This window comes from Bos indicus x Bos taurus, chromosome 28 (assembly GCF_003369695.1).
Source record: "Bos indicus x Bos taurus breed Angus x Brahman F1 hybrid chromosome 28, Bos_hybrid_MaternalHap_v2.0, whole genome shotgun sequence".
In the NCBI taxonomy this organism is placed as follows: Eukaryota; Metazoa; Chordata; class Mammalia; order Artiodactyla; family Bovidae; genus Bos; species Bos indicus x Bos taurus.
The window spans coordinates 10,312,922-10,337,134 of NC_040103.1; the positions used below are offsets into that span (position 1 = coordinate 10,312,922).

The following is a 24,213-nucleotide window of genomic DNA, read 5'->3' on the forward strand; positions in this document are numbered from 1 at the left end:
TGTAGGTGGTTCGGTATTTGGCTGGTTGTGGACTGCAGAGTTGCCAGATGCTAGTGTCAAAGGGTTATCCAGACATTGGGTGGAATCCAGTTGAAGGAGAGAGATATCTTGACTTTCTCAGATTTGCTGTCTTCTGTAATGGTAGGATGAATCCCACAGGGTCTTTTAAAAACATTATTTTAAAACTTAAAAAAAAAATAAAGGGTATAAAATAATGAGGCATCCCAGCATTTTCATGAAGGAAGTAAATAGTAATAAAGAAATTGACTATTTTGTAATCATTAAGTTTTTTCACAGTAATCATTTATTTTAAAATATTTCTTTTGATACATGCTAGGCTTTCATTATTAAATTAAAAATGTTAGGCACTTAGATTCTCGCTCTTTATATCATTAGACTCTAATAATAGCTACAATCTTCACTCCATGTAGCAAATTAACAAAAATAAATAGTTTCTGTCTCCATCATGCTTTTCTTTACTTTGAAAATGTTAAGTGAAAGAAAAGAGCTTTCCTGTGTTTTGTGTATAGAACCCTAGTCATTTGGATTGGACTTTGGCTCTGCTACTGCCTTATTTGATTTTAGTTATTTTTCTTCAAATGTAAATGAATTACTATAATGTTATTTCCTCTGAACTTCCATGTAGTCAATGCTTGTTTCCTCCTTTTTCCCATTTGATCCTAGGGGAAAGCGTGGAGGAGAATGCAAATGTAGTGGTGAGATTGCTCATCCGGAGGCCTGAGTGTTTCGGTCCCGCCTTGAGGGGGGAAGGTGGGAATGGCCTGCTTGCAGCCATGGAAGAAGCCATAAAAATAGCCGAGGATCCCTCTAGAGATGGTCCCTCACCAACTACCGGATCCAGCAAAACCCCGTAGGTCAAATATACACACTCTTAAAATTCAGATACTACTTGACTTTTAGTTTTACAAAATAAATTTTTGTTCTCTTAATTGTAGTATAATACTCCAATACTCAGGATTTCTCCCCCTGAAAATCAAAGGTGTTTAGGGAGAAGGGATGGAATTTGCTGCTGGAATAGGATGAATGAACAAAGAGACATCAGGAATATTGTGTGGATTTAGTAAAAAGAAATTGAGACTGTAGAAGGAGATGTATTTTGTGAATTTTCTTAAGGCTCTATGGCATAGTGAGTTATTACAAAAGATGACAGATGAACCTTTAAAGTTAGAGTTTACTGGGAGGATAGCTGGAATGAGTTTTCATGATAATTGTAAGTGAGAAAGAGGCCTTTAGCAAGAGAATGGGGACTTAATTAAACGGGTGTATTGGCAAAGTAAAGAAAAGGAGATGTTGTCATTTTGAGGAATAAAGGGCTTTGTTTAGGTCTTGGTGATGATAATGGGAGGCAGTGACTAACTCACATTTCTCCATAGTATATGTTGTTAACTCACTTCCAGCAATAAGTTCACCCAGGCATGTTGCCCCCCCCCTTTTTTGGCCACATCACACCTTTTTTGGCCACATCACATGACATTTGGGATCTTAGTTCCCCAATTAGAGATGGAACCTGTCTCCCCTGCAGTTGAAGTGTGGAGTCTTCATGACTGGACCACCAGGAAAGTTCCAGCTTCCTATTCTTTTAATCTGTGGAGTTGAGTGTCCTGCTTGGGGGACATGTAACCACACTACTAACACTGTTGGTAGAGATATAACAGATAGGCTTAGTGAAGGAAAATTTCCAAGCAGAGACGTTGTCCTGCAAATCCTGGTTTTCCCACTTAAAGTTCTGGGATAAGTGTTCCATTCACTCTAAGGCAAGTGTTTCAGGATGGGAGCACTCCAAAATCATGTTATGTATTTATCAGTTAGTTGTTGACCAACTAGGGATCTCTTAGTTTTTCTAAGTAGTAGAATGTACATCAAGAGCTTGCTGGTCAAGTGTCATGAGAGTGGGTGTACACTTGAGAGCTTTGAAGACATCCTTGCAGGCTAGGAACAATATTGTCAACAAGTCTTCCTGTCACTCTGCAGACAGTTAAGTCCAGCTGCAGCAGCTGTCTGCCAGGCCTTCAAAGGGAAGAATGAGATGATTTTCCAGGGCCATCCAGATTTATCTCTCATCAGTGAGATAAGGAAATATTTATGTTTTTCATATCATATTACTTGGGAGCAGGTAGTTGGGCAGAATAAACAGAAAGGTAAGTAAATGAAATCACGTTTATGAAGTACTCTGGGAAAACCACTGTTCTGGGAGTCTTGTAGGACAGATCTTTATCACCCTTTCTCTAATTGTGTGTTGTATAGAAAATCAAATTTACCATTTCCATCCATCAGTTATTTTCTTTGTTAGTATCCTGTTTGTCAGTAGAAGTAAGCAGAAACCATCAAATTAATAAGTCTACTTTTTCCTTTTGAAGGATATTTAATATTAAAGTTCCCACACATGTGTTCTTGGCAATAGAATCTCAAATCATATCTTTAACCCATTTTTTTCTTTTAGAAATGATAAGCTATTTATTAAACATATATGTGGAAAGTGTCAGAGGAGGCAGAATTTATTACCATGCTGGTCCCTTTCGTTTGAGAAATATGTAATAAATTGAAATGTTACTTTATTATCCTGTTTGCTTTTTTTGTTTCTTTTGAAAAATCCATGAAAGTGATACAGAAGAGGAAGAGGATGATACCATCCACATGGGAAATGCCATCATGACCTTTTATTCAGCTTTAATTGACCTGTTAGGACGATGTGCTCCTGAAATGCATGTAAGTGTCTTGGAGTCCAGGAGCAAAAATCCTGGCTTATCTCTCTCTGTTAAGAGATCCAGTGCTGACGAAGAGCACAAAACATCCAAAACCAGTAATCTTCATGCTCCATTAAAAATAATAGCTGTAGCATAATTGCTGAACAAGTGTTTGTTTAGTTGGAAATACCTTGGTTATAAAAATTAGTAATGAGATTTCAGTATGATTCATTAATAGAATAGTCAGTTCTAATGTATCTCTAAAACTCATATAAGACTTCCCACACTCTAAGAGGGAAAGAGCATATTTTTTCCTATATAATGTCCTTTCCTGTTTTACTGTATGTATAAAGCACCACTCCGCTCAAGAATTATTTCCTTGCTATATAGTATTTAGTCCTTTTGAAGGAGCTGCTATGGGAAAGGAAAGAGGTATTGCTTAGTGTTTTCGTAAACTTTCTGACCAAAATGTAATTGAAGTTTGTGGAATGATTCTCTGTGATACATTCTAATATTTTATACTTTTTTCTGTTTTTTCCCCATTGTATTAATTTAAAAAATGCTAGCCAAGGTCCATGAAATCAGTTTCATGATCTGTTGATGGGTGGGAAACAACCAGAGTTTGTAGCAGATGGACCAGTGCTATGGAGGAAGGCAGATACACTTCTAAACTGCTCTGAGCATGAAGCCAGAGTGCTTGTTAAATCACCTTTCTCCCTACCCTTCAAATGTTTGGTTTCAGGCAGGCTTTGTTTGTTTCTGTCTTTTTTCTCTCACACCCATAAGTTAAAACATTCTTGCTTCTGGATGTAATCTTTTGTTGTGAATAGAGAGGATTCGCAGGGTGAAGAAATATTAGAATGTTGGAGAACCTGGAGTCTGATTTTTTATACAAACTTGCCGCCAGTGAGTTTTTCATTATAGTAAATTGGACTTGATTGTTAAAAAATTGTGTGTTGGTAGTGATTTCAGACAAAAACCTTTATGCTGACAATATGTGTTCTTTCCCTATTAAAGTAGATGATCAAAGGAATCACAAGAGAAATAATGCTAGTAAATAGAAGATTCTTATTCTTCTATATTAAAGGGAAGAAAAACTAAATGACTTAATAAGGAGCTAATCTTGGCATTTCTGAACTCTGTTCATCTTCAGCAACCATTAATTGAGGGGTCTCCTAGGTGTTAGAAATTGAGCTGTGTTTCACACCCTACAGTGAAGGAACAAATGACTCCCTAGCTCTGGAAGTGTCCAGTCTGTTTCAGAGACTGGCTGAGACCTGTAACCATGACAGATCCACATTCTTCATAGGTATTTTATTAGCCAGTGGAGGTCTAACACAGTGGTCCCCAACTTTTTTGACACCAGGGATGGGTTTCGCGGAAGACAGTTTCTCCATGGACTGGGGAGAGAGGGATGGTTCGGGAATGATTCAGGTTCATTGCATTTATAGTACACTTTATTTATAGTATACTTTATTTCTGTTATTATTGCATTGATATATAAGGAAATAATTATACAACTCACCACAATGCAGAACCAGTGGGAGCCTTGATCTTGTTCTCCTGCAGCTAGACAGTCCCATCCTGGGGTCATGGGAGACAGTGACACCTACAGTGAATACTGAGGAGCAAGTGTAAATACAGATGAAACTTTGCTGGCTTGCCCCTCCTCTCACCTCCTGCCATGCAGCTTGGTTTCTAACGGACCAGTAGAAGATTGGGGACCCCAGGTCTAACAGACCTGCTAGCATCCATGTTCATCATTTCCCCCCATTATAAACCCATTCCTGGAAGAAATCAGTGTAGACTATAGGTACAGATGCACTTACATTTTCATCACAAAACAAGGAAGAGACTAAAGAAGTCATAAATATTAGTATGTGTTCAGAGCCTAGAGATAATAATTTTTCCCTTTGTATGATTGCTCATTTTATGGCTAGATATGTATATGTAACTTTGGGGGGTAAGCATTCACAGACCTATCGGGCCTAAAATATTGGGTTGGCCAAAAAGTTTATTTGGGTTTTTTTTGTAAGATGATATGGAAAAATCCAAGTGAACTTTTTGGCTAATCCAGTATTTTAATACCTCAAAGAGGATAAAATCTATTGTTCTAATGGATGTACCTGTTGGCCTGGACTGCAATATATGACTCGTGTGTGTTGAAGTCAATGAAACTGGTGTGGGCAAGTAAATTGTAAGCCTGAGGTGGCAATTTCTGAGAGACGTTCAACTTCATTATTTATTTTTAATTAAATTTTTAAAATTAAAGTATAATTACTTTACTGTATTGTATTAGTTTCACATGTGCAACATGGTAATTCAAGATTGTTACAGGTTACACTCTAAAGTTATTAGAAAATACTGGCTATATTATCTGTGCTATATAATATATCCTTGTATGTTATTTATTTTATATGTAACAATTTTATCTCTTAATTCCCTCATGCTCTCTTGCCCCTCCACCCTTCTCTTTTCCCATTGGTATCCACTGGTTTTTCCTCTATAACTGTGGTCTCTTTCTGTTTTTGTTATATTTGTTCATTTGTGTTTTTTTTAGATTCCACATGCAGTGATAACATACAGTATTTGTATTTTTCTGTCTGACTCATTTCACTAAGGATAATGCGATCTAGAGTATCCTGGGTATATATAATATATAATAATAATACAATAATATATCTTATTATGTATTATATATACACTACAGCTTTATCCATTCATCTGTGGATGGACACTTAGGTTGCTTCTGTATCTATGCAATTATAAATATTGCTGCTGTAAACATTTGGATACATATATTTCTTCAAATTAGTGTTTTTTTCCTTGACTATATACCCAGGAGTGAAATTGCTGGATCATAGAGTGGTTCTATTATGGAAGAGATGTAATTTTGTGTGTTATTAACAGAAAATTATTTCAGACTTAGATTCCCATTCTTTCACTTTTTCCGATACAATTAGAACATTCATTTCACACAATATTCTTCATTGCTTTGTTTTTCTGCCTGTAGTTGATTCATGCTGCCAAAGGAGAAGCCATCAGAATCAGGTCTATTTTGAGATCTCTGATTCCATTGGGAGATTTGGTGGGAGTGATCAGCATCGCTTTTCAGATGCCCACAATAGCCAAAGGTAAGGCGATCTTCCATTCTTTGTAATTCAGTAGGACTTTGGATGATGTGATGGTGGCTTAGATGGTAAAGAGTCTGTCTGCAGTGCAGGATACCTGGGTCCAATCCCTGGGTTGGGAAGATCCCTGGAGGAGAGCGTGGCAACCCACTCCCATATTCTTGCCTGGAGAATCCCCATGGACAGAGGAGCCTGGTGGGCTACAGTCCATGGCATCAGAAAGAGTCGGACGTGACTGAGTGACAGAGTACAGGGCATTGGATGATGTGTTGTTTTCAATAATGTCATTAATACTCGCAGTTTCTTTCCTTGCAGCGTAGTACAATTACATAAGTTTCTTTTAAAAAATGAACCACAAAGTACATTATTCTATAAAATATTTTCTGTAGTCCTTGTTTTTAAACAACTATGTTTCCAATGGGATTTTATTCTTTTTCATGTGACATTGCAGTTTCCAGAGAAGAGGAAATAGACACCTCAACTGTCCGTCTAATATTTCTCCTGGAGCTCTTGGGTCCTCCATTCTTTTCTGTCTTTCTTGACAGCAATACTTTAATTCACTCTTTTTGATAGTTTTCATGGATATTTTCTTTCTGTTTTTTTAAAGATTTTTTTTGATGTGGACCATTTTTAAAGTCTTTATTAAACTTGTTACAGTATTGCTTCTGTTGTTTATGTTTTGGGTTTTTGGCCGTGAGACATACAGTATCTTAGCTCTCTGTCCAGGGATCAAACCTGTACCCTCTGCATTGGAAGGTGAAGTCTTAACCAGTGGACCACCAGGGAAGTCCCATTCATGGTCACTTTCTCATAATGCTTTTTTTCCCCCCTAAAACAATGGTCATAGCTTTTGACTTAGGGATTTAAAAATCCCCAGTGTGTTCAAAGAAGTAGTCTTTTTAAGACTAAGGAGAACATATTTTAAAAAGATTTCATTTTCCCTATTTTGACCCAACATTTATTATTTTTTTACCACATGCCATTTTCGGTTTAGAAGCTTCTTAGGCAATGGCAACCCACTCCAGTACTCTTGCCTGGAAAATCCCATGGGCAGAGGAGCCTGGTAGGCTGCCGTCTATGGGGTCGCTAAGAGTCAGACAAGACCGAGCGACTTCCCTTTCACTTTTCACTTTCATGCATTGGAGAAGAAAATGGCAACCCACTCCAGTGATCTTGCCTGGAGAATCCCAGAGGTGGAGGAGCCTGGTGGGCTGCCGTCCATGGGGTCGCACAGAGTGGGACACGACTGAAGCGATTTAGCAGCAGCAGCAGCATGATTAGTTTACAGCATTAATTCAAAAGCATACAAAATAAAATCAACAGACTCTGCATATAAATACCCAGAAGCTATGGCTCCTCATGCCCCTGCCCGGGTCTAAGGAGAGAATGGGAGGGGGCAGCCCAGAAGGGATGGAGTGAGGGGATAGGTAATACAGTCCCAGTCCTCGCTCCCACTGAGCTTCTGTCATGCCCCAGACTACAGCACAAATGGCACATGGTCTAGTCCCAAGGCCTAATTCCCTTTGGTATTATAATTCACTTTGCCTAATATAAAAAGATATAAGCAGTTACTGAAGGCACCTAAAAGATATGTTAGATCCAAATTATACCTCATTTTCCCTTATTCCAATTGGAGTTTTGTTCAGTTTTAAAGACTTTATCAGATATTGTTACATATGTCATTTAAAAAAAGTGTTTGTTTATTTGACTGGGTCAGGTCTTAGTTGCAGGGTGCATGATCGTTGTTGCATCATGTGGGATCTTTCGTTGCGGTGCTGGGACTGTCTAGCTGTGGCACATGGGCTCAGTAGTTGTGATGTGCAGGCTTAGTTGCTCCACTGCATGTGGGAGCCTAGTTCCTGGACCAGGAATTGAACCCACGTCCACCGTGTTGTAAGGCAGATTCATAACTACTAGACCACCAGAGAAGTCCCATTTATATATTGCTTTTATAGCCAACCAGTCCATCCTAAAGGAAATCAGTCCTGGATATTCATTGGAAGGACTGATGTTGAAGATGAAACTCCAATACATTGGCCACCTACTGGGAGGAACAGACTCATTGGAAAAGACCCTGATGCCAGGAAAGATCGAAGGCAGGAGGAGAAGGGGATGACAGAGGATGAGATGGTTGGATGGCATCTCAATGGACATGAGTTTGAGTAAACTCCGGGAGTTGGGGATGGACAGGGAGGCTTGGTGTGCTGCAGTCCATGGGGTCGCAAAGAGCTGGACACGACTAGGTGACTGAACTGAACAGAACTGATGAATTTAGACTGAAAATTTGATTAGTTAGGAAGTACACGTGATGGCCCTTTTCTTTCAAGAATTATGCCCAGGGAAAATAAGCTGTTAATAACTCAAATCTACAATGAGGAGACAGCTGTGTAATGGAAGATGCTTATCCTACATGCCAGCTGTATGATTGTTAGGAACTGAAGTTTCATGTGTTAACCTTACTCACTCACATCTCCAGGTGACAGAAAAGTCATACCAGCTGAATACTCATTCTAATTTTAAGGAAAGCTGGACCTTAAAAATTGTGCCGTAGCTTTTTCTCTTCCCCACTTTCAGTTCAGCCACTCAGTTATGTCCGATTCTTTGAGACCCCACAGACTGCGGCACGCCAGGCTTCCCTGTCCATCACCAAATCTCAGAGTTTCTCAAACTCATGTCCATTGAGTCGGTGATGCCATCCAACCATCTCATCCTCTCTTGTCCCCTTCTCCTCTTGCCTTCAGTCTTTCCCAGCATCAGGGTCTTTTCCAATGAATCAGTTCTTCTCATCAGGTGGCCAAAGTATTGGAGTTTCAGCTTCAGCAGCAGTCCTTCCAATGAATATTCAGGACTGATTCCTTTACGATGGACTGATTGGGTATCCTTGCAGTTGAAGAGACTATCAAGAGTTTTCTCCATCACCACAGTTCAAAAGCATCAAAGCTTCGGCACTCAGCTTTCTTTATAGTCCAGTTCTCACATCCATACATGACTACTGGAAAAACCATAGCTTTGACTAGACGGACCTTTGTTGGTGAAGTAATGTCTCTGCTTTTTAATATGCTCTCTAGGTTGGTCATAACTTTCCTCCCAAGGAGCAAGTGTCTTTTAATTTCATGGCTGCAGTCACCATCTGCAGTGATTTTCAGATCAGATCAGATCAGATCAGTCGCTCAGTCGTGTCCGACTCTTTGAGACCCCATGAATCGCAGCACGCCAGGCCTCCCTGTCCACCACCAACTCCCGGAGTTCACTCAGACTCAAGTCCATCGAGTCAGTGATGCCATCCAGCCATCTCATCGTCTGCCGTCCCCTTTTCCTCCTGCCCCCAGTCCCTCCCAGCATCAGAGTCTTCTCCAATGAGTCAACTCTTTGCATGAGGTGACCAAAGTACTGGAGCTTCAGCTTTAGCATCATTCCTTCCAAAGAAATCCCAGGGTTGATCTCCTTCAGAATGGACTGGTTGGATCTCCTTGCAGTCCAAGTGACTCTCAAGAGTCTTCTTCAACACCACAGTTCAAAAGCATCAATAAGTCTCTCACTGTTTCCATTGTTTCCCCATCTATTCACCATGAAGTGAAGGGACCAGATGCCATGATCTTAGTTTTCTCAGTGTTGACTTTTAAGCCAACTTTTTCACTCTCCTCTTTCACTTTCATCAAGAGGCTCTTTAGTTCTTCGCTTTCTCCCATAAGGGTGGTGTCATCTGCATATCTGAGGTTATTGATATTTCTCCCAGCAGTCTTGATTCCAGCTTGGGCCTCATCCAGCCCAGCGTTTCTCATGAGGTACACTGCATATAAGTTAAATAAGCAAGGTGATAATATACAACCTTGACATACTCCTTTTGGAACCAGTCTGTTGTTCCATGTCTAGTTCTAACTGTTGCTTCCTGACCTGCATACACTTTCTCAGGAGGCAGGTCAGGTGATCTAGTATTCCCCTCACTTGAAAAATTCTCCAGAGTCTGTTGTGATCCACATAGTCAAAGGCTTTGGTATAGTCAATAAAGCAGAAGTAGGTGTTTTTCTGGAACTCTCTTGCTTTTTCGATGATCCAGCAGATGTTGGCAGTTTGATCTCTGGTTCCTCTGCCTTTTCTAAATCCAGCTTTAATTCTGAAAGTTTATGGTTCATGTACTATTGAAGCCTTGCTTGGAGAATTTGGAGCATTACTTTACTAGCATGTGAAATGAGTGCAATTGTGCAGTAGTTTCAGCATTCTTTGGCATTGCCTTTCTTTGGGATTGGAATGAAAATTGACCTTTTCTAGTCCTGTGGCCACTGCTGAGTTTTCCAAATTTGCTGGCATATTGAGTGCAGCACTTTCACAGCATCATCATTTAGGATTTGAAGTAGCTCAACTGGAATTCCATCACCTCCACTAGCTTTGTTCATAGTGATGCTTCCTAAGGCCCACTTGACTTCACATTCCAGGATGTCTGGATCTACGTGAGTGATCACACCATTGTGGTTATCTGGGTTGTGAAGATCTTTTTTGTACAGTTCTTCTGTGTATTCTTGCCACCTCTTCTTAATATCTTCTGCTTTTTTTAGGTCCCCTACCATTTCTTCCCTTTATCGAGCCCATCTTTGCATGAAATGTTCCCTTGGTATCTCTAGTTTTCGTGAAGAGATCTCTAGTCTTTCCCATTCTATTGCTTTCCTCTATTTCTTTGCATTGATCTCTGAGGAAGGCTTTCTTATCTCTCCTTGCTATTCTTTCGAACTCTGCATTCAAATGGGCATATCTCTCCTTTTCTCCTTTTCCTTTTGCTTCTCTTCTTTTCACAGCTATTTGTAAGTCCTCCTCAAATATTTTGCCTTTTTATATTTCTTTTTCTTGGGGATGGTCTTGATCCCTGCCTCCTGTACAATGTCATGAACCTCCATCCATAGTTCTTCAGGCACTCTCTATCAGATCTAATCCCTTGAATATTTGTCACTTCCACTGTATAATCGTAAGGGATTTGATTTCGTTCATACCTGAGTTGTCTAGTGGTTTTCCCTACTTTCTTCAATTTAATTCTGAATTTGACAATAAGAACTTCATGATTTGAGCCACAGTCAGATCCTGGTCTTCTTTTTGCTGACTGTGTAGAGCTTCTCCATCTTTGACTGCAAAGAATATAATCAATCTGATATTATTATTGACCATCTGGTGATGTCCATGTGTAGAGTCTTCTCTTGCATTGTTGGAAGAGGGTGTTTGCTATGACCAGTGTGTTCTCTTGGCGAAACTCTGTTAGCCTTTGCCCTGCTTCATTCTGTACTTCAAGGCTAAATTTGCTTGTTACTCCAGGTATTTTTTGACTTTCTACTTTTGCATTCCAGTCCCCTATAATGAAAAGGACATTTTTTGTGGGTGTTAGTTCTAGAAGGTCTTGTAGGTCTTCATAGAACCGTTCAACTTCAGCTTCTCCAGCATTACTGGTCAGGGCGTAGACTTGGATTACTGTGATATTGAATGGTTTTGGCTTGGAAATGAACAGAGATCATTTTGTTGTTTTTGAGATTGCATCCAAGTACTGCATTTTGGACTCTTTTGTTGACTACGATGGCTACTCCATTTCTTCTAAGGGATTCTTGCCCACAGTAGCAGATATAATGGTCATCTGAGTTAAATTCACCGATTCCAGTCCATTTTAGTTTGCTAATTCCTAAAATGTTGATGTTCACTCTTGCTGTCTCCTGTTTGACCACTTCCCATTTGCCTTGATTCATGGACCTAACATTCCAGGTTCCTATGCAATATTGCTCTTTACAGCATTGAACTTTACTTCCATCACCAGTCAAATTCACAACTGGGTGTTGTTTTTATTTTGGCTCTGTCTCTTCATTCTCTCTGGACTTATTTCTCCACTGATCTCCAGTAGCATTTTGGGCACCTATCAACCTGAGGAGTTCATCCCTCAGTGTCCTATCTTCTTGCCTTTTCATGCTGTTCATGCGGTTCTCAAGGCAAGAATACTGAAGTGGTTTGCCATTCTCTTCTCACGTGGACCGCGTTTTGTCAGGTCTCTCCACCATGATCCGTCTGTCTTGGGTGGCCCCACACAGCATGGCTCATTCCCCACTTTAGGCAGTTTCTTTTTCTTGTTTTAAGGAGACTGTCCTCATTTACCTCTTTCACTTCACTTCTAACTCATGTTCATTTACTTATTTAAAATATTTTGTCTTTCCCCTACATTTTGAGCCACAAATTTTATACACTTAGGATAAAATATAAGATAATACCAGTGACACAGACTAGGAAATAAAGAAACGCTAGATGTTACGTTTGAAATGAATAGTAACAAGGAACTAAGAACAAGGATTGTATGAGTGTTCAGATATCTCCTACAGAATTGCTCGGAAAGTCGCAATAGACCTCCTTTACTCCAACTATCTTTTGTTATTGTTGTTATTTGTTGTTATTGTTGTTATTTCCGACTCTGAGACCTCATGAACTGCAATGTGCCTCTTTCTCCTCTCTTTACTAACTTTTTAGATTTTTCTAGTTAGTTTCTTTCCTGTTCCACCCTGTTGTGTTATAATAAAGTTATGCTTTTTTTTTGGTCAGAAATATGAGCTATAAGAATGTTCAAACTACCACACAGTTGCATTCATTTTACACACTAGCAAGATTATGCTCAAATCCTTCAAGCTAGGCTTCAACAGTACATGAACTGAGAACTTTCATATGTACAAACAGGATTTAGAAAAGGCGGAGGAACAAGAGATCAAATTGCCAACAACTGATGGATCATAGAAAAGGCAAGGTAATTCCAGAAAAATATCTACTTCTGCTTCAGTGACTACACTAGAGCCTTTGACTGTGTGGATCACAACAAATTGTGGAAAATACTTAAAAAGATGGAAATACCAGACCACCTTACCTGCCTCTTGTGAATCCTGTATGCAGGTCAAGAAGCGACAGTTAGAACTGAACATGGAACAACAGACTTGTTCCAAATAGGGAAAGGAGTATGTCAAGGCTGTATATTGTCACCCTACTTCAGTTCAGTTCAGTTCAGTCGCTCAGTCGTTTCCGAATCTTTGCGACCCCATGAATCGCAGCATGCCAGGCCTCCCTGTCCATAACCGACTCCCAGAGTTCACTCAGACTCACGTCCATTGAGTCAGTGATATCATCCAGCCATCTCATTCTCTGTTGTCCCCTTCTCCTCCTTCCCCCAATCCCTCCCAGCATCAGGGTCTTTTCCAATGAGTCAACTCTTCACATGAGGTGGCCAAAGTACTGGACTTTCAGCTTTAGCATCATTCCTTCCAAAGAAATCCCAGGGCTGCTCTCCTTCAGAATGGACTGGTTGGATCTCCTTGCAGTCCAAGGGACTCTCAAGAGTCTTCTCCAACACTACAGTTCAAAAGCATCAATTCTTCTGCACTCAGCTTTATTCACAGTCCAACTCTCACATCCTTACATGACCACTGGAAAAACCATAGCCTTGACTAGATGGACCTTTGTTGGCAAAGTAATGTCTCTGCTTTTCAATATGCTATCTAGGTTGGTCATAACTTTTCTTCCAAGGAGTAAGCGTCTTTGAATTTCATGGCTGCAGTCACCATCTGCTGTGATTTTGGAGCCCCAAAAAATAAAGTCTGACACTGTTTCCACTGTTTCCTCATCTATTTGCCATGAAGTGATGGGACCAGGTGCCATGATCTTCATTTTCTGAACGTTGAGCTTTAAGCTAACTTTTTCACTCTCCTCTTTCACCTTCATCAAGAGGCTTTTTAGTTCCTTTTCACTTTCTGCCATAAGGGTGGTGTCCTCTGCATATCTGAGGTTATTGATATTTCTCCCGGCAGTCTTGATTCCAGCTTGTGCTTCTTCCAGCCCAGTGTTTCTCATGATGTACTCTGCATATAAGTTAAATAAGCAGGGTGACAATATACAGCCTTGACGTACTCCTTTTCCTATTTGGAACCAGTCTGTTGTTCCATGTCCAGTTCTAACTGTTGCTTCCTGACCTGCATACAGATTTCTCAAGAGGCAGGTCAGGGGGTCTGGTATTCCCATCTCTTTCAGAATTTTCCACAGTTTATTGAGATCCACACAGTCAAAGGCTTTGGCATAGTCAATAAAGCAGAAATAGATGTTTTTCTGGAACTCTCTTGCTTTTTCCATGATGCAGCGGATGTTGGCAATTTGATCTCTGGTTCCTCTGCCTTTTCTAAAACCAGCTTGAACATCTGGAAGTTCATGGTTCACATATTGCTGAAGCCTGGCTTGGAGAATTTTGAGTATTACTTTACTAGCGTGTGAAATGAGTGCAATTGTGCGGTAGTCTGAGCATTCTTTGGCATTGCCTTCTTTGGGATTGGAATGAAAACTGACCTTTTCCAGTCCTGTGGCCACTGCTGAGTTTTCCAAATTTGCTGGCATATTGAGTGCAGCACTTTCACAGCATCATCTTTCAGGATTTGAAATAGCTCAAATAAGTAGACACCTTACTTACTTAACTTATATGCAGAGTACATTATGCAAAATACCAGGCCAGATGAATCATGAGCTGGAATCCAGAATGCTGGGAGAAGTATCAGTAACCTCAGATATGCAGATAACACCACTCTTATAGCAGAAAACGAAGAGGAACTAAAGAGCCTTTAGATGAAAGTGAAAAAGAAGAGTGAAAAAGCTGGCTTAAAACTCAGCCTTCAAAGAACTAAGATCATGACATCCAATCCCATCACTTCATGCCAAATAAATGGGGGAAAAAATGGAAACAGTGACAGACTTTATTCTCTTGGGCTCCAAAATCCCTGTGTATTGTGACTGTAGCCATGAAAATAAAAGACACTTCTTGGAAGAAAAGCTGTGACCAACCTAGACAGCATAATGAAATGCAGAGATATCATTTTGCCGACAGAGGTCTGTATAGTCAAAGCTATGGTTTTTCCAGTAGTCGTGTATGGATGTGGAAGTTGGACCATTAAAGAAAGCTGAGCACCGAAGAATTGATGCTTTTGAACTGTGGTATTGGAGAAGACTCTTGAGAGTCCCTTGGACCACAAGAAGACCATACCCGTCAGTCCTAAAGGAAATCAATCCTGAATATTCATTGGAAGGACTGATGCTGAAGCTCCAATACTTTGGCCACCTGATATGAAGAGCTGACTCATTGGAAAGGACTCTGATGCTGGGAAAGACTGAAGGCAGGAGGAGAAGAGGATGACAGCAGATGAGATGGTTGGATTGTATCATTGATTTGATGGACATGAGTTTGAGCAAACTCCCGGAGATAGTGAAGGACAGGGAAGCCTGGGGTGCTGGAGTCCATGGGGTCACAGAGTCGGACACAACTCTGAGTGACTGGATAACGACAATGAAGTATATTGCCTAACTTGGGATTATAGAATTTTGTGTATGAGCTATCATAATCACAGTCAAAGTTAATTTTTTAAATGCCATCTACTGGTCATTGTTCTGCATTTTTTATTTAACCTCTGTTGAGAATGTTGAACTTACATGGTGGCTCAATGGTAAAGCATCAGCCTGCCAGTGCAGGAGACATAGATTCAATTTCTGGTTCAGGAAGATCTCTTGGAGAAGGAAATGGCAACACACTCTGGCATTCTTGACTGGGAAATCCCATGGACAGAGGAGCTTGGAGGGCTATACTCTCTGGGGTCATAAAGAGTTGGCGTGACTTAGCGACTAAATAACAACAAATGGAGAACAGTAGAAAGAAACTTTTATGTCTTTGTTTTGCTGTGTTACACCTTAAACCAACTTTAAAACTCAAACCATCAATATTCTTATGTTTCAATGGCATATCAGTTGGTTCTTTAAGCATCACCAGTTATCAGTGATAATTTCTGTTTTGTATATAGTATATAAAGCTAAAGCCTTTTTCATACATTGTTTTCCTAAGTCTGAGGTTTTTTAACATTTTTATTTTATATTATAGTTGCTTTACAATATTGTGTTATTTTCAAAAGTATAGAAAATTGATTCAGTTATACACACACACATATATTTATATATTCTTTTAGGATTCTTTCCCCATTTAGGTAATTACAGAGTATTGAATAGAGTCCCCTGTGCTATACAGTAGGTCCTTATTGATTATCTATTTTATATATAGGAGTTGTTTTTGTTTAGTCACTAAGTCATGTCTGATTCTTTGTGACCCCTATGGACTGTAGCCTGCCCAGCTCCTCTATCCAAGAGATTCTCCAGGCAAGAATACTGGAACTGGTTACTGTTTCCTTCTCCAAGTGATCTTCCCAACCCAATGATTTAACTCTCATCTCCTGCATGGCAGGCAGATTCTTTATCAATGAACCATCAGGGAAGCCAGTATATACTAATGTGTATATATTGATCCCAACCTCATAATTTATCCCTCCCTTCCCCACCTTTCCCCTTTGGTAACCCCAAGTTTGTTTACTAAGTCTCTAAGTTGGTTTCTGTTTTGAAAATCAGTTAGTTTGTATCATTTTTTAGATTCTGCATGTAAGTGATATTTGTCTTTGAGTTACTTTACTTAGTATGGTAGTCTCCAGGTTCATCCATGTTGCTCCAATGCAACAATTATTTCATTCTTTTTATGGCTGGTATTCCATTGTTTGTATGTAGTACATCTTCTTTATCCTTTCATCTGTCAGTGAACACTTAGGTTGCTTCCTGGCTATCATAAATAGTGCTGCTCCAGACATGAGGTGTGTTATATTTTTGAATTATGGATTTGTTGTCCAGGAGTGGAATTTCTGGGTCATATGGTAGTTCTATTTTTAGTTATTTAAGAAACCTGTACACTGTTCTCCGTAGTGGGTATACCGATATACATTCCTACTAATGTAGGAGGGTTCCCTTTTCTCCATACCCTCTCCAGAATTTATGGTTCATAGACTTTTTGATGGACCAGTTTTTACCAGTTTAAAAAATTTTTATTATACTTATCCTAGCCCAAAATGATAATGAAAGAAGGAGGAGTTTAGAAAATGTAAGGGTCAGGTATCTATAATCTCAAAAATAGATGTTCTTTTCCTGCAGCTCTTGGTCAGAGCAGATTTCCACAGATTGTCTGAGCCAATAATTTCAGGTGGATGAATAATGAAGGGACCGCAGAGTAAAGCCATGCAGCTGGCATTTCTTACTCCAATTCAGTCTCATTAGAGCTTGCTGATTTAATGTAGGGATTAAATGACCTGGGGTGGATTTTTAAATGCAATTTTACTTAGTTTAAAGTTTGCCAATGACTAGATACATAACCTTGGACAAGTTAGCTAACTTTTCTGAAAGTTGATTTTTATCTTGTGTTAAAGGAAGATAATAATAATAATACCCCTTCATACTTGTGAACATTTTATGAGATTGTGTCTGGAACATTCCTAACAGAATAACTGACAACAACACAAATGTCAAGAGTTGTTGTTCTTGTATTAATAATTACAGGAAGGAAGATATTAGTTATATTGTTTGTTGTAAGGCGTGGAAATACTTTGGTATTAGCCTTCAATCCAAGTTTCTTTAAAACACCTTTTGTTCATTTTTATGATCAGACTCAGTCATTGAGTATGAATGAAAACAAAAATGTTGTGACTTTGTTATTTCAGGTTGGGATGGTCATGTATCATCTTTCTCAGGGGACTGCTTTTTTTCAACATGTGCATCAGTGTTAAAAATTCTGTGATATAATTTGTGGACTCTTTCAGTGTATTTCAGCAGCAATTTGGCATAACTATCCCATCGTCAAACAGAAAACAAGTTTGTTCTCCAGTATTTTGAATTGGCACATAATTCCCTAATTCTTCCTTTCGGTGATCCCATCTATGAATCTATGGAGTTATACTAAGGAATTCACTCCACTGTATAGGCATCAAGTGTTGACTGTTGATAGAGAAAATAATATGGCTCTCAAATATGTTTTGCTATTGCTACTGCTGCTAAGTCACTTCAGTCGTGTCCAACTCTGTGTGACCCCATAGACGGCAGCCCACCAGGCTTCCCCGTCCCTGGGATTGTTTTACATGTTATTAAATGCTATTATGATTAATGAAACATATTTCATTTGAAAGTCAAACTGGTTCATAGAGTTTTGTTCATTATTTTATAATTCTTTAAGCCATATATATGTACATGATGTAAATGTACCATGATTATCACATACAGTACGTGAGTCTTAATGTTTTAAAGAGGCTCTTGCTTTGAAAAGACTGCAAACCTTGCTTTACATATTAGCTTTTAGGATGTTTACCCCTAGTTTTATAATTTGGATTATGGATGGCATTTTGTTTCCTTCTCAGAATCTGGCATAATACTCTGTCCTAATCACATATACAATTAACAAATGGATGCTAAAATAGCATTTAAATGACCATGGATTTACAGTGCACTGCCATATTTCCTGCCCTTGCTTGAATGTATTAGAAGAACAGAAAAACATTCAACTGGTAACTTTATTTACAACATGAGCAGGCTGGAAAGTAGCCAGTTGTCATCAATTTTCATGGATGGCATGGCCATTAACAACAGTGTATCACCTTCTCTCTTTTAGATGGGAATGTGGTGGAGCCTGACATGTCTGCGGGGTTTTGTCCAGATCACAAGGCAGCCATGGTTTTGTTCCTTGACAGGGTCTATGGAATTGAGGTTCAAGATTTCCTCCTCCATCTTCTCGAGGTTGGCTTTCTGCCAGATCTCCGGGCTGCTGCTTCTTTAGACACGGTAATGATTTGAACGGATGACTTCTGCAACTTTTAGTCTTCAGTCTCTGCCATCTGATATTCTTTCACAGATATAGTCATTCATTCATTCATTGCCCCCACATGTTTATCGAGTGCCAATTTTTTTAGGGTAGCAGAGAGTAAATAGAAAATAAGATAGACTATATCCTCAAGGAATTTACTGAATAGTGGAGAAAATGTACAACCTGAAGAGGACAGTAAAAATTCTTATCAGTGCAATGGAAGACAGTAAGAAGTTTATATAACTCTGATTAGGGCGGTCACAGTGGTTCCTGTTCAACTTCTAAGTCCACATAAATAATTGTGCATCTCAGTAAAAGCAATTCAAGTATTAAAAAGGTCTAGTGAGCATTGTTAAGTCTTTCCAACTACAGTATCACTCTGGCGTATTCATTTTTTAATGTACATATAGATTAAAATCTGCTTTGTGAGATCAGTAGCCCATGTCAAGAACCTGCCAACATCAGTGTAAATGTTCTACTATTTGAAACATTTTTAAAATAAGCTGGAATGCTAAATGTTATTCTAGTAGTTGTAATAATACCTTGTTTTATTCTCAATTATATGTCTTGTTGATATCAGAGGAAATCAGATCTTGAGTTGGCAATAGCTCCCACATGAAAACCGTGAGAGGAGAATCAGAAAAATGAAACTGAATTCTTTTTTCTTTTTTCGGTTGTGTTCATGTGAATTTCTGAACCCAAGTATCACAGATGATAACATGGTAAAACAATCAACCTTTGATTGTTGATTCTGATTGACATGAGTATAAATACGATGAGTATATATACAACATGAGTATAAAGTGTTTGAAATTTACTGTGAGAATAAACTCCTTTCTTTGTCCTCTCCTAGTAAAGGGAGACTCTCCCACTCTTCGCTATCATTAGCATCTTTCATCTTTCATCCATTCTACCTTTGACATTTTATTATAGAACATGAACTTCTGTGGCTTTTTGCAGAGATAGATATTATTTCATTCATTTTTATCTGTTGATGAGCAATTGAAAATCTGTTGTTTTTAGTGGTAAAAAAAAAGCATATGAACCACAGTTAAAGCTATAACAGAGGAATCCATTTCTATATTACATACTTTTGTAAATTTCTGGATAGTGAAATAACATGTCCACACGTATGATCCCTTTGAAAGTTGTCTCCTGACCAACGCAAATGACAGTCTCCTCTCCAATTCCCTTCCAGGCTGCTTTGAGTGCTACAGACATGGCCCTGGCGCTCAATCGGTACCTGTGCACAGCCGTGTTACCCTTGTTAACAAGGTGTGCTCCTCTTTTTGCTGGCACCGAGCACCATGCTTCTCTCATTGACTCATTACTTCACACTGTGTACAGGCTTTCTAAGGGCTGCTCACTTACCAAAGCTCAACGGGATTCCATAGAAGTGTGTTTACTCTCTATTTGTGGGTAAGTGGACTGTGAAATCGATTTCATGTTTCTTTAAATGAGAGAATTTACTCTGTGGTCCTTGACAGATTGTTATGAATGTTAGCAACAATTTCCAGACCAAAAAATTAATTCACGTTAGTCATTGTCGTGTACCGAGTTATGAGTCTTACCAGAGCACTCTTGCTCCTGATCAAATTCAGGAGTGTTCCTCCAAAACTCTATAGGTATCTAGCCATTGAATATGGTGTTGGACTGATGATGCTGTTCTGGATGTTGGTGGGTGAGGTGGTTGTATGGGGAATCCCTTTCTGTGTTAGTGTAGGATTAACCTTTCAACTGTGTGTAATGGTTTTAACTCCTCTTCTAGAAGAGAAAAGAGAAAAAAGAGACTTATTAAAGGTAAAAAAAAAAATATAGTAATAATAGGAAAGTATGACCTATGTTTGACAGTGATGAAAATCAAGGGTCTTACTATGAAAACCAGAAACATTTATCTTCTTGTGAAGTTCTGACAAGTGCAAGTGACAATTTCTTAGACCCCTACCTAGGTTACTGGTTTCTTTCTAATAGACAGGAGCTCTCGGAGGTGAAAGCTTGCAGTCTGTCCAGAACATCGGTGAAAGAAGGGTTTTCACTCACAATGGAATGAGTGTATGGGTGTAGGAGCCAGATGGGACTGAGAGACGTTAGAGATTAGTTCATAATCTTAGTTCCCCGACCCTACAATTCTGTGAAATGGAATCAAAACCTGTCTCACTGATTTTTTCAAAATATTAAATGAGGTGAAGCACTCAGGATTACCAGAATAATAAATGGTCATAGGGTGTTAGTTTTCTTTCCCTTCCTCCTCTGGCAAAATTTCTTAGTCTTTTTCTCTTCCTCTTGCTCCTAAACTCCCTCTTCTTTCTGCTTCTGATCTAGTCCCTGAGACCCTTCCCACCCACTGAAAAGAGAGACTAGCATTTACTAAATTAATAGGAACAGTGGGCTCTGTGGTTATGACTGGTGAGAAGAGAAGGGGCTGAAAAGCAACATCTGCTGTAGCAAATGAAGGTTGATTTTCAGATCAGGGAGCTAGAGATGAGTTTGAAATATAACCTTTTATGAAATTACATAACTCTCAGTTAATCTTTGAATTAGGAACACCTAAAATTAACATCATCTGAAGAGAAGTGTAGGTATAGGTTCTTGGGGTGTATAATCTGGTTTAATGAATTATCTACTTAGTTTAAACATTATTAGATATTCATTATTAAAATTAGCTTTGTTCCACCAGCCAATTGAGACCTTCTATGATGCAACACTTACTCAGAAGATTAGTATTTGATGTCCCATTATTAAATGAACATGCAAAGATGCCTCTTAAGGTAAGTACAGGAAATGTTTGTAGTTATTTGATTACTGGGTACTCTGACTTTGTTTCCTATTACAATATGTACATTTCTTAAATTCATCATGTTTAATATTGGATGCTGGAAAATTTCTTCCAGTTATTGAAATGGACATATAAGTTGTATTTGTGTGTACATCAGCCTAAATAAACAAGTAATAAAAGGCCAGAGAAATCCTAAGATTGGTTTACTGTATGTCAGTGGAAATAGAAATCAGTGGAAAGAAAACAGGCCACAAGAAAAAGATGAGCCAATATATTCTCAAGCCAATATATTCTTATATACCATGGAAACATGGTAATAGGCCTGGCCTAAAGTATTAACAACCTCATGTCATTAAGAATAGATTTTTAAAAACAACATTTTCTAAGTCTGTAATCAAATGACAGTTTCCAAATATCATCTCATAAGGTTCAAAATAATCCTTATGTATATGCAGTTGCGGTTTACCATAGAGTATAGACAATTCCCTGACATATTTGCTTCCCAGCTTTATTATTCTGTACAGGAAATGATCAAGTCTCATTCTGTCTTATTGACTTGGAATATTTTCTTGTCGTTGAATATCCCAATCCAGACTGAGGATTAAGATGTTCAGTTCAGTTCAGTTGCTCAGTCGTGTCTGACTCTTTGAGACCCCATGAACTGCAGTATGCCAGGCTTCCCTGTCCATCATCAATTCCCGGAGTTCACTCAGACTCACATCTATCGAGTCAGTGATGCCATCCAGCCATCTTATCCTCTGTCGTCCCCTTCTCCTCCTGCCCCCAATCCCTCCCAGCATCAGAGTCTTTTCCAATGAGTTAACTCTTAGCATAAGGTGGCCAAAGTACTGGAGTTTCAGCTTTAGCATCATTCCTTCCAAAAAGGTGTATACTAATATATGATCTAGTGGCATGGTCTGTGCATGGAGGTCATTGTCCTGTAATAGACTTTTTATAGATGACCACTCTGCTCTGCCACCTGGTAAGCATTATATTTTTTTCTCATGGCCACACAGTATAAGTGCTATACAAAGAGGTTTGAGATAAAAATGAGCTGCTATTTTTCGAGCTGCCATTACACTAAACATACCAAGGTATTTAACAAAAACAGTCTTTCTCTATGAAAATTAATTTTGGTTTAATAAACCTACGCAAATTAATGAATTTTGCAAAGTAAATTCTGTCCTTGCTGAAAATCCCATTTTAACCTGGGATAATGCTTGTCACATAGAATTTTCTTGGTACAAATGAGCTAGAAGATACCTAAAAAAAGATACAGGGTCGCTTCATGTGATAAAACTCTTTTGCATTATAGATAGTTCTATGTTATTCCAAGCAAATTACATCTCAGTATTTCATCATTTGAGATTCCCAAATTGTGTGTTTTGTAACTGAGAAGGATACTAAGTGAGAAAAAATATGTCTACAGCAAGATATGTAGTTAGTTTTAATAGGAGTAACTCTTATCGGTTTATTTTCCTTGTTAGATATAGGTAAGAGTCCAAAATACATAGTTTCTTTATAAAGATCATTTTATTAATTTGGCAATTAGTTGTGACTATTTCCTAGTTTATTAATCACGAATACATTATCCAAAGAGTTACTAAATAATGGAATCATGAAGTGTAATGATTAAGGATAGGCAGAGAGGAAGCAAAAATATCCAGAGGTACTGTCCCCTGAGAATGCACATTTTAGGTGCTGTATCCTCTGGATCACCCTGACATCAATCAGTTTGTTAAATGCATGGATTCCAGGAGACAACAAGTCATAAAATTATGAGTAAATGATAGCAACTAAAGTAGATCTCAGTACATAGATAGCCAAACAACCTCCTAAAGAATTCTTTTCGAGATAATTTGTGAAATTGGGTGTTTGGTCTTTATCTTGTAATCAGTGTTAAATCTTAAAGAGATAGCCTATATAAGGTAATAATGTTTTCCAAAAGACTTCATATGGAATTGAGTAGTTTTCTTTCACTTGGCCTTGTTACATGGCATTAGAATGCCATTGGGAGGAAATCGAAAAAAAAAAAAAAATTGAAGTGTCTTTAGTTCATTGCTCTTATAATTGTTTTCCTACCTAGCTGCTGACAAATCATTATGAAAGATGCTGGAAATATTACTGCCTGCCTGGAGGGTGGGGCAACTTTGGAGCTGCCTCAGAAGAAGAACTTCATTTGTCAAGAAAGCTGTTCTGGGGCATCTTTGATGCCCTGTCTCAAAAGGTAATTTACCCTGTCTCAGAAGGTAATTTAGTCTTTTGTGGATGTATTTGTATCATAAAATAATTGAAGAACCATAGGTCCTTGATAAGAAAGTGTTCCTAGTAGAATAGTGAGATGCTGCCTTTACTTAGCAAGACTTGACATAGTTTTGTTTTTTTCTCTTTATAACAAATGTTGAGAATGCAATTTATATTGACTTTTCATAGTCATGATGGTAACATGTTTCTTGTAATTACAACACTTTTTGACTTGAAAATGGCTAAGCATTTTAGCAAATTATTCACATGAATTGATCAGTTTCTGGTATATTTGGACTTATTTGGACTCAAACCCTTCCTCATCAGTCACCTCCCCAATCTTATAAAGCCTGAAGAAATCTTGTCAAATGTAAAAATGTTAAGTATTAAAGATCATAAAATTATAATATTCCAGTAGCCTTATTGACTTTTCACACTTTGCTGCTATGGTGACTTAAGTGTCTGCATTCACTCTTGCTTTAAGTACATGACATCCTCTAATATTTGCCATATTTGCAGTGAATGGTTTTGTACACTTTTCAGGAAACTGAAGCATAGTATTTCAGTGAAAATCAGAACATGCTTGCTATGCTTATGCTTAAATCATTAATCAAATCAGTTTGAATTCCCAGATAGACATTATCAGATGACTGGAATAGTATA

General features: G+C 38.5%; 1 protein-coding gene across 1 annotated transcript in view; it reads left to right on the forward strand.

The window, feature by feature from the left end:
- The window catches only part of RYR2 (ryanodine receptor 2), an 830,352-nt gene that overhangs the window by 593,073 nt on the left and 213,066 nt on the right, over positions 1–24,213 (forward strand). The window contains exons 45-52 of the mRNA XM_027531123.1: positions 6–141; positions 685–871; positions 2,622–2,727; positions 5,719–5,839; positions 18,339–18,508; positions 19,729–19,949; positions 21,208–21,298; positions 23,393–23,533. Of these exons, the coding sequence (XP_027386924.1) occupies positions 6–141; positions 685–871; positions 2,622–2,727; positions 5,719–5,839; positions 18,339–18,508; positions 19,729–19,949; positions 21,208–21,298; positions 23,393–23,533 (1,173 nt within the window). The remainder of the gene's footprint in view (positions 1–5; positions 142–684; positions 872–2,621; positions 2,728–5,718; positions 5,840–18,338; positions 18,509–19,728; positions 19,950–21,207; positions 21,299–23,392; positions 23,534–24,213) is intronic.